The 14,967-nt window shown below is 51.3% G+C and overlaps 3 protein-coding genes across 3 annotated transcripts; 2 read left to right on the forward strand and 1 right to left on the reverse strand.

Moving 5' to 3' along the window:
- Positions 1–8,872: 8,872 nt before the first annotated feature.
- Positions 8,873–10,828, reverse strand: PV10_01050 (phosphatidylserine decarboxylase). Its single transcript, XM_016365207.1, has one exon. It carries the CDS (start codon positions 10,719–10,721, stop codon positions 9,042–9,044), a length of 1,680 nt encoding a protein of 559 aa, XP_016228856.1. The 5' UTR covers positions 10,722–10,828; the 3' UTR covers positions 8,873–9,041.
- A 212-nt stretch (positions 10,829–11,040) lies between these two features.
- PV10_01051 (uncharacterized protein) lies at positions 11,041–13,584 on the forward strand. The gene has a single exon (XM_016365208.1). It carries the CDS (start codon positions 11,209–11,211, stop codon positions 13,369–13,371), a length of 2,163 nt encoding a protein of 720 aa, XP_016228857.1. The 5' UTR covers positions 11,041–11,208; the 3' UTR covers positions 13,372–13,584.
- Positions 13,585–13,727: 143 nt separating this feature from the next.
- Positions 13,728–14,945, forward strand: PV10_01052 (uncharacterized protein). Its single transcript, XM_016365209.1, has one exon. It carries the CDS (start codon positions 13,855–13,857, stop codon positions 14,746–14,748), a length of 894 nt encoding a protein of 297 aa, XP_016228858.1. The 5' UTR covers positions 13,728–13,854; the 3' UTR covers positions 14,749–14,945.
- Positions 14,946–14,967: the final 22 nt, after the last annotated feature.

The raw sequence follows: 14,967 nt of genomic DNA on the forward strand, positions 1-14,967 counted from the left end.
GCTGTGGTGCACGCGGTTGATCTCGCCATGGCCCGTGACACGCGATTCTATCCTGATCCAGAAACCTACAACCCTGGTCGATGGTTGGAACCCGAGTTCCCTACCTACCAAGAGCCTTTGAGCGTCTATCCCCGCCTTCTTGGCTTTCATGGCTTCGGACGAGGTCGCCGAGTGTGTCCAGGGGTTGAGATCTCCGAGGCCGAATTAGTTGTTGCCTGTGGCTCGCTGCTGTGGGCCTTCACCATGAAACCAAACATTGGCAACGACGGGAAGCCAAATTGGCCAAACCCAGACAAGTGGACAAGCGATGTTATCGGCGGCCCACTACCATTTGAATTCGACCTCGGAGTCAGGAATGAGCAGAAGAGAGAGAAGATTGACGAGATGTATGCTTTGAACGAGGACTTGTTCTGATTTATGTGCACAGGGAGAAATGGGAGCGAGTAGCATAACTCGTATGGAGGGAGCGATGGCCATACTGCACATGAGAATATTGCAAGTGAGTCACACGGAGTTATATCAAAGGCGTCTGCAACAGTACGAACAAACCAATACAAAACTCTCCACAGATAGTATTAAAATTATCTATTACAGTCTACAGGGTGACCATGCCTTCCAAGTGTCAGCCGTACAGTCGACATTCGAATTAATGTTATACTATAATCCCACAACACGATAACCAAGAAACGCCCCTGGAAATTGGACTCATTGTTATATGAAACAGATTCCCCATCTAGTTTCTCGTCCCACGTGTCTGCGTTTACGTGGCTAGGGGTTGCCTTATGAATTCGCCGCCTTATCTCAACAAGCACGCAATCGACTCCAAAAATGAGAATGGTACATCGCTCACTCCGCCTAGACAAACGGATTTATTGAGCCACCACTCAATGCTACTGCATCATAGACACTGGTCCATACTAAGTCAATGGCGTGCGTGTTGGCAACTACGACTGACGCAAGCATGAAAATCCCTTATGATGCGCACCTGACGGTTTTGAAATTGGGAGTTTGGTTCAACTTCTGTGTTGCCATCCATATCAACTTGAACACAGGAAACCCCATCACTGATCTCCTGAACCCGAGACAATCCTTACCTCAGTGCATCAAGTTGACCATAATTCTTTGGAAATGAGCGAGCATAAAGCATCAGCTATTATTGATGGCGATGCCGTCATTGGCCGACCTCTACGAAAAGGTGGGATTCCAATTTTCGATTCGCAGCAACATAAGAGCCAGTGTCTGACAGGTTAAAAGTGAAATGGTACCGTTCGACGTTTTACAATGCAACGATTCTGGGATTGTGTAGTTTCGCGGCCCCTGGCCTCTGGGGTGCCATGGACTCGCTGGGTGCGGGCGGAGCTGCAACACCAGAGTTGATCAATGCCGCAAATGCGCTTACCTTTTGCCTGATAATTCTATCATGCTACTTTTCCAGCGTCCTGGTCAAGTACATTGGTATCAGAGGAGCGCTTTGCTTTGGAACGTGAGCAAGGTATGGCCGACACATTCGGAAACTTGGCTAATATTCAAAAGGATTGGCTTTGCCCCCCAACTCGGCAGGGCTCTATACAAATAACCGATTCGGGACAGAGTGTTTGGTCCTGTTCGTTGCAGCCCTCTGTGGAATCTCAGCAGGCGTCTTCTGGTCCGCCGAGGCCGCCATTGCCATTGCATAGCCAGAACCATGGAATCGAGGCAAGGTCCTGGGATATTGGCTGTCCTATACACTGTTTGGCCAGGTGCTTGGTGGTGCTATCAACTTGGGCCTGAATGCAGACCAGGGAGGAGCTGGCGCCGTCTCATACAAAGTGTATCTGGTCTTCATCGTGCTGCAAGCTCTAGGACCATTTGTGGCATTGCTGTTGACCCCACCACGAAAGGCGGAACGCACTGATGGAGTTGAGGTCAAACTGGAGATCTATGATCACCCATGGCTAGAGATGAAAGCCATGGCCAGACAATTCCTCGACCGACGCTTCCTGCTGCTTCTCTTCATTGGTCAGGGTGTGTATGCTGAAGCAGTCTATTTTACGTACTTGGCTTGTATGTAAACCTCGGCATACAAGTTGGATACGCTGACGTTCATGATAGTGTGGTTTACAGTGCGATCGAGAGCACTCGGCTCCTTCTTGTCTGCTATTGTCACAATCATCAGCATCAACGTGCTAGGGGTTTGTGCGAATCTTTCTTCTCACTCTAAGGATGCTGACACGTTTTTCAGAGCTGGCTTGATCGGAAAAAACTCTCTCTTAAGATCCGCTCCCGAGGTGCATTCTGGGTGTTTGTAACTTTGCAGGGTGCCTGGTGGCTCTGGGCGACGGTAAACGTAAGCAGATTCGCGCAGTCTCGACCGACATATGACTGGAGTGATTCGGACTTTGGCGCTGGCTTTGGCGTCTTCATATTCCTTCGGGTTGGATTCCAGTTCAACTACATGCTATTGTTGGTTTTGCACCCCCCAGTGTGTGAAATTGGCTGACCTGATCTTGCAGCTTCTTTATCATCACAAACCTGGCGGATGATGAACAACAAGTGATTCGGTTTTCTGCTTTGTTGCGCGGAACAGAGTCGGCATGGCAGGCTCTGAGCTATGGTCTAGGCTCCTTGTGGACCTTTGCAAGTGTCGGCGGCGTTTATCTGAATTTTGCGTTATGGGCAGTTTCTATCTTCCCAGCTTGGCTCGTTATCAAGCAATTTGGTGCCGAAACTGCGCCATTGAGTATCGAGGAAGAAATACAGGCCGGTCCAGCTGTCATCATAGACAACCAGCCTGTTGAGAAAAGTGCTGGACAATAATCAGCTATGGGATAAAGGGCTCATACCCCGAGCGACGCATCCGTTCATGGGTCGTTCACATGAAGGCGATTTCGCGGACCAAATTTGACTTAACCCAGCCGCGAGCGAAGTGCCTACCAGTCCATAGCAGGATAGTTACCCACCAGACCCTACCAATCCATTCATCATACCAGACGACAAGACCGTGGTTTTTTTTCTTGCGATGCCAACGCACAACTCTCTTGATGCCTTCTTCGAGAACAACAGCGATTCCGTTTAGCGCGAAAAACTTTGCCTCACCCAAAGCACTGAGCCAGTCGCCTCCAAGCACACACCTGACCGAAAAGCTGTGAACAAAAGCGCTGGATAAGAAACCACCAAGGACTTTGCCTATGTCAGCAGGTTCGTCGGGCCGCTTCCGGCGCAATTTGCGTTCGATCCATTGTCCAGGCCAAACACCGTAGACCAAAAATAGCCGGGCAAAGAGCCGGTGCCATCCAAAGGACCAGAACTTGCGCACAGAAGTGATCCTCCAGGCGCGTGTGGTGTAGAGTGGTGGGAAAAAAGCCAGAGGAGATGGGGCCAACGGTGCGAGCATGATTGCGAAGAGAGAGTGGCCCAAAGAGAAGGCAGCCATCAAGAACGCCCCTAATGCGCATGTGAGGCACAGTTGAATGTGCAGTGGTAGTAATTCGTCAAACGTGGAAGTCACTCGGGTTTTGGCTGACGTGTTTGAAACGTCCGGCTTCAGATAGTGCACATAAATTAGTCTGATGGCCAACCAGCTGCTTAGAAGGACTGGGAAGACATGAAGCAGAATGCTGTGCAACCTATTATGAATTCCTGGGAGCCAGGTCTTCCTTGTGTGTCGGACATCGGCTGTTGTCCAAGTAAATCCCACGCCTCGCATGCTGAGTTCTAGCTCAAGGGCCCAAGTTGCTCGGTCCGCGAGCGTCGAGGGCCAGGTCTTGTCGGTGACGGCTGTTTCATAGACTGGGCGTGGGTCAGGGCCACTGATTGACCGTCGCAACACGGCGAAAGAATCCACCAGGGCTTGATTGAGGTCTTGAGATAAGCTGGTACGGCGGTTCCTTGCCTGCGGTATCTTGGCTGCATCAGAGTCTGTAGTGTTGAACACTGTCCAAGCGGCTGGACTCTCATGATTAAATGGATCTCCCACTCCGCCGTCGGACCAAGGCTTCACATCATCTTTGGCCGTGGTAGGTTGCCGCGTCTGGTGTGTATATGTCACTCTCCTTGGAATATGCCCAAAGACATAAGGGCTAATGAAGAAGGCATCAACAACACGACAACCTCCATACAACGACACCAGGCCAAGCTGATAGGTCAGACCGATGCTCTGCGCAACATGATACGCTATAGCAAGTCGGAAAAACAGGATTGCGGCTATGCATGCGAGAAGGTTTTTCAGGACTTTGATGGGTAGCGAATCGACCCAAGAAGGAGGGGACGGTGCCAGAAAAAGAAGTGCACAGTAGTAAGTCAAAGGTGGTAGCACGGCAGCACCCAGAGTGAGAGGATGAGTGCCTGGTATTGGCTGCAACCCTGGTCGAGGGGTTGGGTGAGATATGATGTCGACCAGTTGAGAGTATATTGTCTCCCATGTTCCGGCCATATTGTGACTCCCGGCTTCCAGTATCAAGGGCAAGGTTGTTCTTCGAGAAACATGGTCGATTACAGGCGAATGGTTTCGACGTGGTGACCAGGCTAAATCATGACGTTGACAAGGCCAATCCTAGCGAGGCACGCGAGTTAGACTCAGTTGACAGTCAGACATCCAGGAACAAAGATGACGATGTTGTTGTGTCACAATGAGAAGAGATCAGCGTTACGGTGCGAGTCGCACGAGTGCCAACACTGACCCCGGGCGCCAAGGCCCACTTCTTCGGAGCCTCGGAAGAACGCAGATAGATAGATGTATATAGAACTGTTCTCACATTGGCCAGTGCTAGCGAACTCAGCTCCGTCTGGACGAATTCAAAGCAAAGTATCTTGTTTCGAGAACCGCAGGATTTGATGATCTGTCGAGCCTAATAATAGCAGCAGTGACACAAAGCAAGGAGATGCATCTCTCGTATATGCGGGAGCGCCCTCATGCCCTTACCCATTGAGCAGGGTATATTGGACCTCGTCATGCAACGAAGACTATGCCTCCCAATCCGTGGTTGTTATCATCCAAGGGAAGATTGTTTTGGGTCACCGCAATCGCGACTGCATCACGAACCCTTTCCAGCCAACGATCACCATGGTCCAATCCCCAGGAAAGAGCCTTCGAGTTCTGAAAGCACTAATGCTTGCAACTTTACCACGAACCACAGAGATGATGATGGCCTTGGGAATGCTTTGGGTTGAGATACACATTTGTCATGGCCAAGCACACCAAGGTGTAGAGAACAGATTCAGTATCGAGTTCTGATGCGTCGATCGAGGGTCTATATCTCGTGTCCATCAAGCGTCAAAGACGAAGATGCTCTTGCTTTCTGTAAGTCAAGGGAAGCGCTTGCTGTTTCGATACATGAAGCAACGAATACAAGGCAAGAACGATGCTGTACAATCATGATAAAATCTCGCACTGGCGATTCTCGCTACAATTCCCATCTTCCACCAATGTTATCAAGATTGAATCACAACTCTCTGATCATCTTACATACTCGTCAGCCTGAGCAATCATTGTACCCACTTACATTTTCCCAGTCACCAGAACCTGTGGCAGTGTTTCTTACTATCGCTTTAGGACACAGCGATGTCATGGAAATTGGCCGAGTTGAGGTGGCGTCATGAACTGGGCCTGAAGGACAGGAACACAGAGAAAGTCCAGGATAGCAGGGTTCGGAAGACGTCTTTGACAACAGTTCATGCCACAAATCCCTCCCTAAACCTGTTCGACCAGGATAGCAATGGCACCGATAACTCTGGACAGAATGTCCATCGTCACAAGTCCACGAGTGCGAGAAACTCCGAAGTCTCTCAGAGCCTGTATCACATTTCGAGCCTATCGACAGCGCCTCTTCTGGCACACCTTCAAACGCTAAATCCAACATCGCGTCCTCTATCTATTCGAAGTCCCGCCACTGCACCACTTCAAAGTACGCACAGTTTCCAACACTCGGCAAACATAAGCAGAGTTTGGGAATCTCGAGGTTCGCCAATGAAATGGATTACGTCCTTTGCAAATATACTAATTCAGTCACAGTGATACATCAGGACATTCACCGAAAGCATGATGGTGAGCAGCTGGAAGACACGGTTCCATCCTTGGGCCTCAAGAGATCTTTGTCGCTTGATTCTTCTTTTGAACCCTTAATCAAGGCGAGCTCACCTTCAGGATCCTTAGTCGTCGCTAATTGTTCTGAAAGGTCGATCAGCAGAACGAGCAGTCTTCAAATCTGCCAAACTTCGACCCGCCACGCCATTCTGTGATATTGGCAACCATGAGAGAACCAATAGCGCACTCCTCCGAAACCACTTCAGAAACACCCTTTCTCGGGTTCAGACCGCTTCTTCTCTCCTATGAGAGCGAAATCGACCCTAATTCTGCATCTATTTCACCATCAACTGGCAAACATTGGTCTGACTCGGTCTTACAACAAGAAACATTAGAACATAAGCTTCAAAAAGGTGCTCGCCCTACAAGCCAACGAGACTCTGTGCGCAAGTCAGGGCATCCACCCGTAGGAAGACCATGGAACATTGTCAATGGCTTTTCCATGTCGAGACGGATCAAGACCCGGTTTCCCCTCGCTGCGTCTTCATATTCAGATGATGGTGAGCGTCTTACAAGTGTCGATGACCTCGTCACACAGAACCAGGCAATACCATTGCAGCCGCTTGAATGCTACAATGTGACTTCCGCTCAAGGTATTGTCTGCAAAGCTGTTTGTCACCATGAATCCAGTGCTGTTTTCGAAGCTTCTGATTCAGAAGACGGTCCAGGAGCAGAAGCAACTATGGATCTAATGCCAGCAAATACAATTGACGACATTGTTTCCTGGTATGCAGAGCCCTCGCCTCACAGCAAGACACAACATGTGGACAGTCAGACATCCACCAGGAACGATAGCGAATCAGTGGACGACAAAGTACTTTTCTCCCTGTCCAAGAAGTCGAGTTCCAGTCCAAATCAGGAGTCGTTGCAACATCCAATCGACGCCCTCACACTGCCTGCCAGCAATGACTCTGCAGATGTTGCCATTTCAACTCAAGCTGGAAGCCAGATGAGCTCAATCGTGGTTTCAGAGCGGCCATCGGATGAATCCGACGACCGCTGGACCAGATCTCCACGAAGTAGTCGGTGTGGCTTCTTGACACCATCGAAAATGAGGTTTCGGCTAACAAGTCGAGCTTCACGGGACATCCCAAGATCAACCCTGGTGGACAGTTGCAGTCCGGCTTCCCCGTGGGGTCCTCTTGCCAGTCCAGTTCACCCACGACAACACCTACGTCCCGAGAGGACGAGGCATCAAAGTGACAAAGAAGAAGATCCCGTCCCTTATAAGCTCAACTCTAGACACCGCAGACCTAGTGCAGAGAAAATTCAGGCGCCAAAGACAATCGATACACTATGGACAGAGATGAGCGCGGCCAGTTCAAAGTCAAGGCCAATGAGGAATTTTTCAAGCCATGTTCGTTGCTCGCCTTCGCATGAGTCATCTCAATCAGAAAGGCTTTCAGCTCCTCAACCTCGCGCTTTGATAGCCTCGCAGCCAGTGACTTCACCTTCCACGACATCAGGTCCGCCATTGAATCACCATGTGTTACCATCGAGCTCTCTCCTGCCAAGGGATCATCTCAGATATGCTCGAGTTCAACAGGATTCAACGCTCAGTGGGTCTCATCGCCAATCAAGACCATCATCCGCCAGCCTCAATTTTTCTGAAGGAAAAGACATCAATAGCTCTCAACTAGAACCAAGGTATGCACAAGACTTTCCAAACAAATCTCGACTCAAGTATCAATGCTCAACCGACAACTTGGGAGGAGGACCACAGGTGGCTCAAAGTCAAGGGGGCCCAATCATAGACACCGGCGCCTTTCTGCACAGATTTCACTCATCGTCACATCTAGCAGGTTGGCTTGCTGATGAGCAGCACCGTAATGCTGACAGAGAAGTGTCTCGATACCTACGCCGCAGTCGGTTGAACTATGCAAATCCTGGTAACGCAGACAGTTATTCAAAGCACTGTGAGCCCGGATCTGGGATTGGCTTCAAGATGACTGGAAGCAGTCTTGCAGATTACTCATCAGAGTCAACGCCCGACATGAAGCCCAGTCAGGCGAAAGAATCCAAGCACGCCGATGGAAAGGAGCATGAGCCAGGTCATGAGGTCCGAGTCATCAAAAGAATGACGTACTCTGGTATCATCAGCAACCCATCCATTAATGTTCACGGTGGAAGCCTGTCGAGTCTGAGTAGCGCACATACTGAGCGGGTGCACACGGTCGCGTATACAAATACTTCGGCCTCGTTGCTGTCTCGAAGGACATCGTTCAAGAATGCGACGGTGCATGTTTCTTATGGTCTGTATCAGTGCCCCAGCTTTCCCTTATCTGAGGAGCAGTTGGCACTCAGAGTGGGTGAAATAGAGAATGCCCCTTTCGAGCGTCTGGAACGCCTCCAGAATGGTGAGTTTCTCGAGAAGGCGTGGTGCCTTGTTCACAAACGAAGTGAGTTCAGTCATGCGCGAATGGTCAATAGAACTGTGTTCCGAGATACAGAACGGACGTCTGATCAAAGAAGGGCAGCGCGACTATTGATAGTGTTGTCTGCCATGACGTACTTTGTTGGCGGTTTTGTTTTGGTCGATAGCATGAGCAGAGGTGGACCCATGTCCCAATGTGCCATGGCCGAAGTGATGCGCTGGCTTTCAAAGGAGGAGACTGGTTCGGATGGGCATCTTCGAGTATTGGTTCACCCGGCAGACGCTCGATTGGCACAGCGTGTTGTCAAGGTAGCTCGAGGAATCTTGGTAGGGGTGTTATTGATTATGCTTGGGGTATTTATTTGGGCCGCGGTCGACAGTTGAGGCGGAGTGGGCCGACACAGCGTTCGTCCAACCAGATAGACCAGTACAAGTAGATTGGGAGGCAGAGACGCAAAGAGACAGTTCATCATTACACATATGGCTTTGTACATGATATGGTGGTAATACAAAGATTCTAGATGTTCGTGAGAAGTGGCTCAGATCGAATGCAAGAGATGGCGCAATGGACCAAGTGGGTAGGATCAAGACGCTGGACCTTGGGTTTCAGTCCTGGTCAGTGATGTAGCCCAGAGTCTGACCAACCTGGACCCTTTGACCACGTTCGACGGCCCATTTGAAGCCTCCAACCACCTCGCCTCCATCAGAACCTCCTTGGTCGAGACTAGCCTTTCTCTGACCAGCAGGAGCTTCGAACACGAGCACGATGCTACTGCCCAGTTTGAAACCTCCCATCTCTTCGCCTCGGCGCAGTGCATGGCCTCCAAGGACTTTGCTAGCATGGTCATAGGTGGCCTCACTGTAGCCCGAATACGGTTCACCACGCTCGGCGGCGGCAGCAGCTTCTCGGTCGGCCTGGGTATCAGTGGTGAGGGAATTGGTGCGCAGTTCTTTGTCGAAATTGATGACGATGGAGCCAACATTTGTGGCGCCTACAGGCGTATAGCTGAAAAAGCCGTGCTTCCAACGACCGAGAAGGACAACACGTTCGTTGAGGGTGAAGAGGCCCGGCAGGGTTCTTTGGACATAAGGGCTCACTGAGTACAATTCACCAGCAAAATGGCGGCGCTGCGAACAGACCCAGGACACGGGTGAATGGAATCTGTGGTAATCACCTGGAGCAAGGTACACCACCACGTAATAGAGCTTGCTAGTAGTGGAGGGATGGGAGAAAGGCGACCACCAGGGTTGAGTGGTAGCTAGATCGGCAGAAACGGCAGCCTCGGATGAGGGGGTGGATTTTGTGGAAGCGTCCTGTTGGTTGTGAACAGGGGCTGCCGTAGAAGCTCCGGAGAAGAGGTTTGGCAATGTATAAGAAATACCATTCATGTTTGCAAACTCTTGGTCGCTTGTGATGGCTTTGGCCTCAGGATCGTCAGAGGGCAGAGATCTGAGCTTTTCATCCGTTTTTGAAGCGAAGATATTGGTTGGAGATTGAGGGTTTGGAGACGTTCCCGGAACAATAGAGCCTAGAAGAGCATCGACGCTGTAGGTCATGCCCTTGACCTGTTCAACCTCACCATTCTCGATAGTGCCAAATTGCAAGACGCGAGCGTCGGCAGGAGAGAGTATGGCATTGGGATTGGGATCCAAGGGGCGCAGACCTGGTTTTAGCTCGCGATAGAAGAAGGAGGCTAGGTTTGGAAAGGTGTGAAGGTCTGGCTCGGCAATCTCAGCAAAGTTGACACCAAAGATCCAGCCATAGAGTTTGAAGCCAGGAACACGCAGGTAATAGGGAATTGTGAGCTCGTTGAATCGGCCCCAGACACGAGATATGGCCTTTAAAGGTAGAGTTGACATGATTTGGACCTGCCATCCACCACCGGAAGGATAGATACGAGGACGTTTAGGAGGGCGAGGGCCATGTCCATCGGCGTCACCTCCTCCCTCCTGCGAATTAACTGGTCGGTTGCGGATACGGAGAAATTGTATGAACCCCAGCAATGCGATGCCTAAGCCGATGGGAATAGGTTTCCATTCAACTTTTGTTTTTCTCCATGCTTTTCCCAATCTGGTTGCAAAGGGTTCCTCGTCCGACTCTTTACGGTCCTGGCGAAGTCTGGGATTATTGGAGAACGGTCTCCTCTGTGTAAGCTGGAGTTGGAGCTTTGGAGAGCGATATGGAGGTGGTCTCAGGGAGCGAGGATAAAAGAGTGCTTGTAGGGTGCCAGAGGGGAGAGGGGGCCTGCGGGAGAGACATGTTCTTGCTATTTGGCAGGTAGCCATGACTGTGAATGGAGATGTCACGCTGATGAAGGAGACATTGGGACTGAATAGATTGGATCGCCGAGTTGGACTTCAGAGGGCAGGGTCGACAGCTATGGTTGTTGAGTATCGTATGAAGCAGTTTACCATGATTCTAAGGAAGTTGAAGTCGTTGGCGATGACGATGTTCTTGGCATTTGGAGGTTCCCAGAATGTGGCAGGTGCGGAGGGCAAGGGTCATTTGGTGTTTACACTAACGGCAAGTGCAACTCCGACTGGGTGGTTCCTTCCCTTGGTCCTTTGCTCAGGAAACAACTTCTCTTCGTTGTTGCAATCTATCCCTCAACCTCAACCTCAACCTCACTTCATACGAACTCCCTATCCCTCCTCGTCTCTGATCGACAGTTAGAGGCCTCGTCACTGCTGTCTTAGCGTTCTCGTTCCAACCGCGACCAGCTCCTCCAACCATGATCTCGCCCAGCACGGCCATCCCCATTGTCAATTGACGATGGCAACCAACAACCACCACCCTCCATCGACGCCCCCCCCCTCTACCAACCTTACACCTCCTCTGCCTACATCCAGTCCTCCTCCTGACCATGTCAACCTTCGAGTCACCTACCTTCTAACGGGAAATCCGAGACCGCCCTATTCACTTGGCAGTGTCCCGCTCTCGACCACCGTGGCCGATTTGAAATCGAGAATCCAGGCCGAGTTGCCAGAACGCCCCCCTCCAACACAACAGCGACTCATCTACCAGGGCCGACCTCTACTTCGAGGTGAAGATACATTGTCTAATGTCTTGAGGATAGACCCCGGCACTCCCACTGGTCCATTGCCGTATACCCTCCATATCATTATCCAATCCCCACATCCAACATCCCAACCCAGTGCACCACCACAACAGTCAAACACTTCCAACAATGCAACACCGACCGATCAACCAAATCAGCGCATTCCTAGCCTTTTCGCGGCTGTAGAACATCAAACCAATAATTTACAAGATGCGCTTTCTCGCATTCAACAGTCGATCGAATCCAACAGAGCCGATCTACGCTCCGTTCAGCAGCGGATAGCTGTACAGCAGCATCAGCACCAGCACCGTGCCTCTCCGATACCTCCTACTCTTGCTTCGACACCACATAATCCCTCCCAACAGGCTCAGATCCACCAACCGAGCCAGACCGGCCTACCACCACGATCTCAACTTCCCCACATCCTCCAACACCATGGTCTCCACAATCTATACCGACCACAACCTCTTGCCCCAGGCTCGGAGACCGTCACTCCATCCAACCCTCAATTACAGGAGTTTGTCGGGCCAAATGGGGAGCGTATGACCGTCATGACTGATCACACCAGTATTCGAATCCCCTTGCCCCGCCCTGCTTCTGCTCCTGGTCAGCCAGCAACCAGTCAATCCTCTGCCGCACCCAATTCCCGATCTTCTCCCCCTGTTCCACCTCCTCCAAGGGCTCCCATGGCGCCTCATGCACCACAGTGGCCTCAGATGCCACATCTGCAACACGCCTTTCCCGCATCTCTGTTCCATGCTCATCTTGCTCCCCTGCTTGGCCAGCAGCTCCCTTCCAGCCAACCCCAACCCCAAAACACGATTGCATGGCTGTTATCGTCACCCTCTGGCCCGGAAGCGCTTGTCTTTGCCCCCGGTCATGGCTACTTTACTTCATCTACCACTATGACCAACGTTGTCCATGAGGCAAGCCGAACCAACAATACTTCTCACGTTGCCCCAGAAGTCCAATCGGTCAACAACCAACCAAATCCCACTGGACGACAACCAGATGCCGCCAACCCCGAACGAGCTGTGGTTCCACAAGACCCAAGGCCCGGCCCACTTCGACGGCCACATGGTCAGGAAGCCAACGCCGATGACATGTTCGGCTTTCTCATTCAGCGTATATGGTTGTTTCTGAGATTATATCTCTTCATGTTTGTCTTCTCCGAGCCCGGCTCATGGAAGCGGTGGGCCATGATCCTGGTTGCTACAATTGTTTGCTTGCAACCTCGGAATGGCCCTTTGACCCGAGCCTTCGCAGCCGCTCGCCAACACATGGACAATCTCATCGGCCCGCCTCGACCCCAAGATCAGGCCCGAGGACCGGCTAGACGTGCAGGACCCCGGCGTGGACCAACGGCGACAGACCATGATGCAGGAGAAACACCTGCACAGCGACCAGCCAATGTTCGAGGGGCGCTTGAGATAACACCTCAAGAGGCCGCGGCTAGACTGTTGCGAGAACACGCAGAACAGACACCGAGTGTGTGGCGCAATGCCTTGTACCGAGTCGAACAGAGTGCAGCTCTCTTCCTGGCCAGTCTGATTCCTGGCGTGGGAGAACGACATGTGCGAGCCAGAGAGGAGGCAAGAAGAGAGATTCGGAGGTTAGAGGAGGAGAGGGCGAGAGCAGAAGAGGAGGCCGCTGCACATGCCCAACAAGAGTCGTCGAATACCGGAATTTTAGCGACTGATGAACAGCCAGAGCATCAGACCGGGAGTGGTGATGATGTCCTGGACGGGCAAGCCAGTCACTCGAAGAGCGAGGACCGTGATGATACAACCGAGAGATCTGGGATCTCGAGTGGTGTTGAGATTACAGACTCTACAGCAAATGAAGGAGAATTACGCAGTCGGACAGAACAAAACTAGCGGAACCAGGGTGGAATGTAATCCTAGACACACGTGCAGCGATTGAGCGAGAATTTTGTTCATACTTGGGCGATGCATTGGATCAAGGTGCTTGTGCTTGTGCTTGTGCTTGTGCATGGGTAAAAGATTTACAATTTCACAGAGATAGATTGGTGCCAACAGTCGACCAGACATTGAATTAATTGATCATGACTACGGATAGATTATCTGGAGGATGGCGAGTGAGTGTAGGAGAATGCGGAACTCGAGGTGGAGGTTGACATCATGGGATTTGCGGGAGATGAACTGATAGGATGACGGGATGACAGGATGACACCAGATTCCAGACTCGACAAAAGGTCCATTACTCCAATTCTATCCGAGATCTCACTTCAGATCCTACCAGATCCTACGTCCGTTTTCTGGACATTGTGCTCTCGTTCGTCCATTGGGAATCTATATCCCCCATGTACCCGCCGTCGTAAAGCACATTTCCTACACGCCATGGCACCATGGGCAAGCTGCTGTACATGCGCCACCCTCCTCGATGACACCAAGAAGGGTGGTCACCACTACTCATCGTCATCGTCAGAGAAACCCATCCTCTTCACCCGCCACTTAGACTGTTGCCAACGAGACATCTGCGCAACCTGTCAAAACTCGAATCCACGCTTCCAGGAATACTGTCCCTTTTGCCAGATCTCGACGGGGCCGTCGGCACTGCCCAAGGAGGGGCTACGACTCCCTCCATCATACACCAGAAGAGATGGAACCAAATCCAACAATGATAAAGAGAGAGACACGACGGCAGCACCCCCTAGCTACGATGAAGCCATCTCGGTAACCCAAACCTCTTCATCATCGTTCATGACAGCGAACCCCTCTTCCTCTTCCTCTTCCTCTGCCTCCTCCTCCTTCTCCTCCGCCCCCCAAAATACCGACGACATCGTCCACCACCTATCACCAACCGACACACTGGCTGGACTCAGCGTTGCATACGGAGTACCTGTGGCCATTCTACGTCGACACAACCACTTATTCAGCGACACGCTGGTGACAGCACGCAAGTGGTTGTTAATCCCCGCGACGCATTACTCCGGGCCCAGTCTCAGCAAACCGCCCGACGCAGCCGAGGAGGAGAGAAAACTCAAGCTACGCCGATGGATGGTCGCCACCAAGTGCGCTGACTACACCGTTGCCCAACTTTATCTCAAGGGTGCAGATGGCGATCTCGACGCTGCAGTCGCTCTTTACAAGGACGATGATGATTGGGAAAGGAACAATCCTCTCAAACATAATGCGAGGACGAGGAACAGTAACAACAACAACGGTCGTTCGTCGAGGTCGTCGTCCTCGGCTACAGCGGCTGCGGGTTTCGTTGCTCAATTGTCTCGATGACATCGGAGCACGTTTGTGCATCTCCAGAAGGAGGAGAGACCTGATGAATAACTTAGATATACGAGGCAACTGACCAGGCAAACATGATGACTTTGATGGACTTATGGCGAACTGGAGTTGGTTGGTGTTTTGCTAGGATTGGGCACTTTAGATATGTGTGTATACATTAGGAGTCAATATACCAACGTGCGTTTCCATCATTAGTGCCTTTCTTCATCG

The sequence above is a fragment of the Exophiala mesophila genome, assembly GCF_000836275.1.
Source record: "Exophiala mesophila strain CBS 40295 unplaced genomic scaffold supercont1.1, whole genome shotgun sequence".
Lineage (NCBI taxonomy): Eukaryota > Fungi > Ascomycota > Eurotiomycetes > Chaetothyriales > Herpotrichiellaceae > Exophiala > Exophiala mesophila.

Coding starts and splice junctions, on each gene's coding strand:
- PV10_01052 (XM_016365209.1), top strand. CDS start 13,855: ATGGCACCATGGGCAAGCTGCTGTACATGCGCCACCCTCCTCGATGAC.
- PV10_01050 (XM_016365207.1), bottom strand. CDS start 10,721: ATGGCTACCTGCCAAATAGCAAGAACATGTCTCTCCCGCAGGCCCCCT.
- PV10_01051 (XM_016365208.1), top strand. CDS start 11,209: ATGGCAACCAACAACCACCACCCTCCATCGACGCCCCCCCCCTCTACC.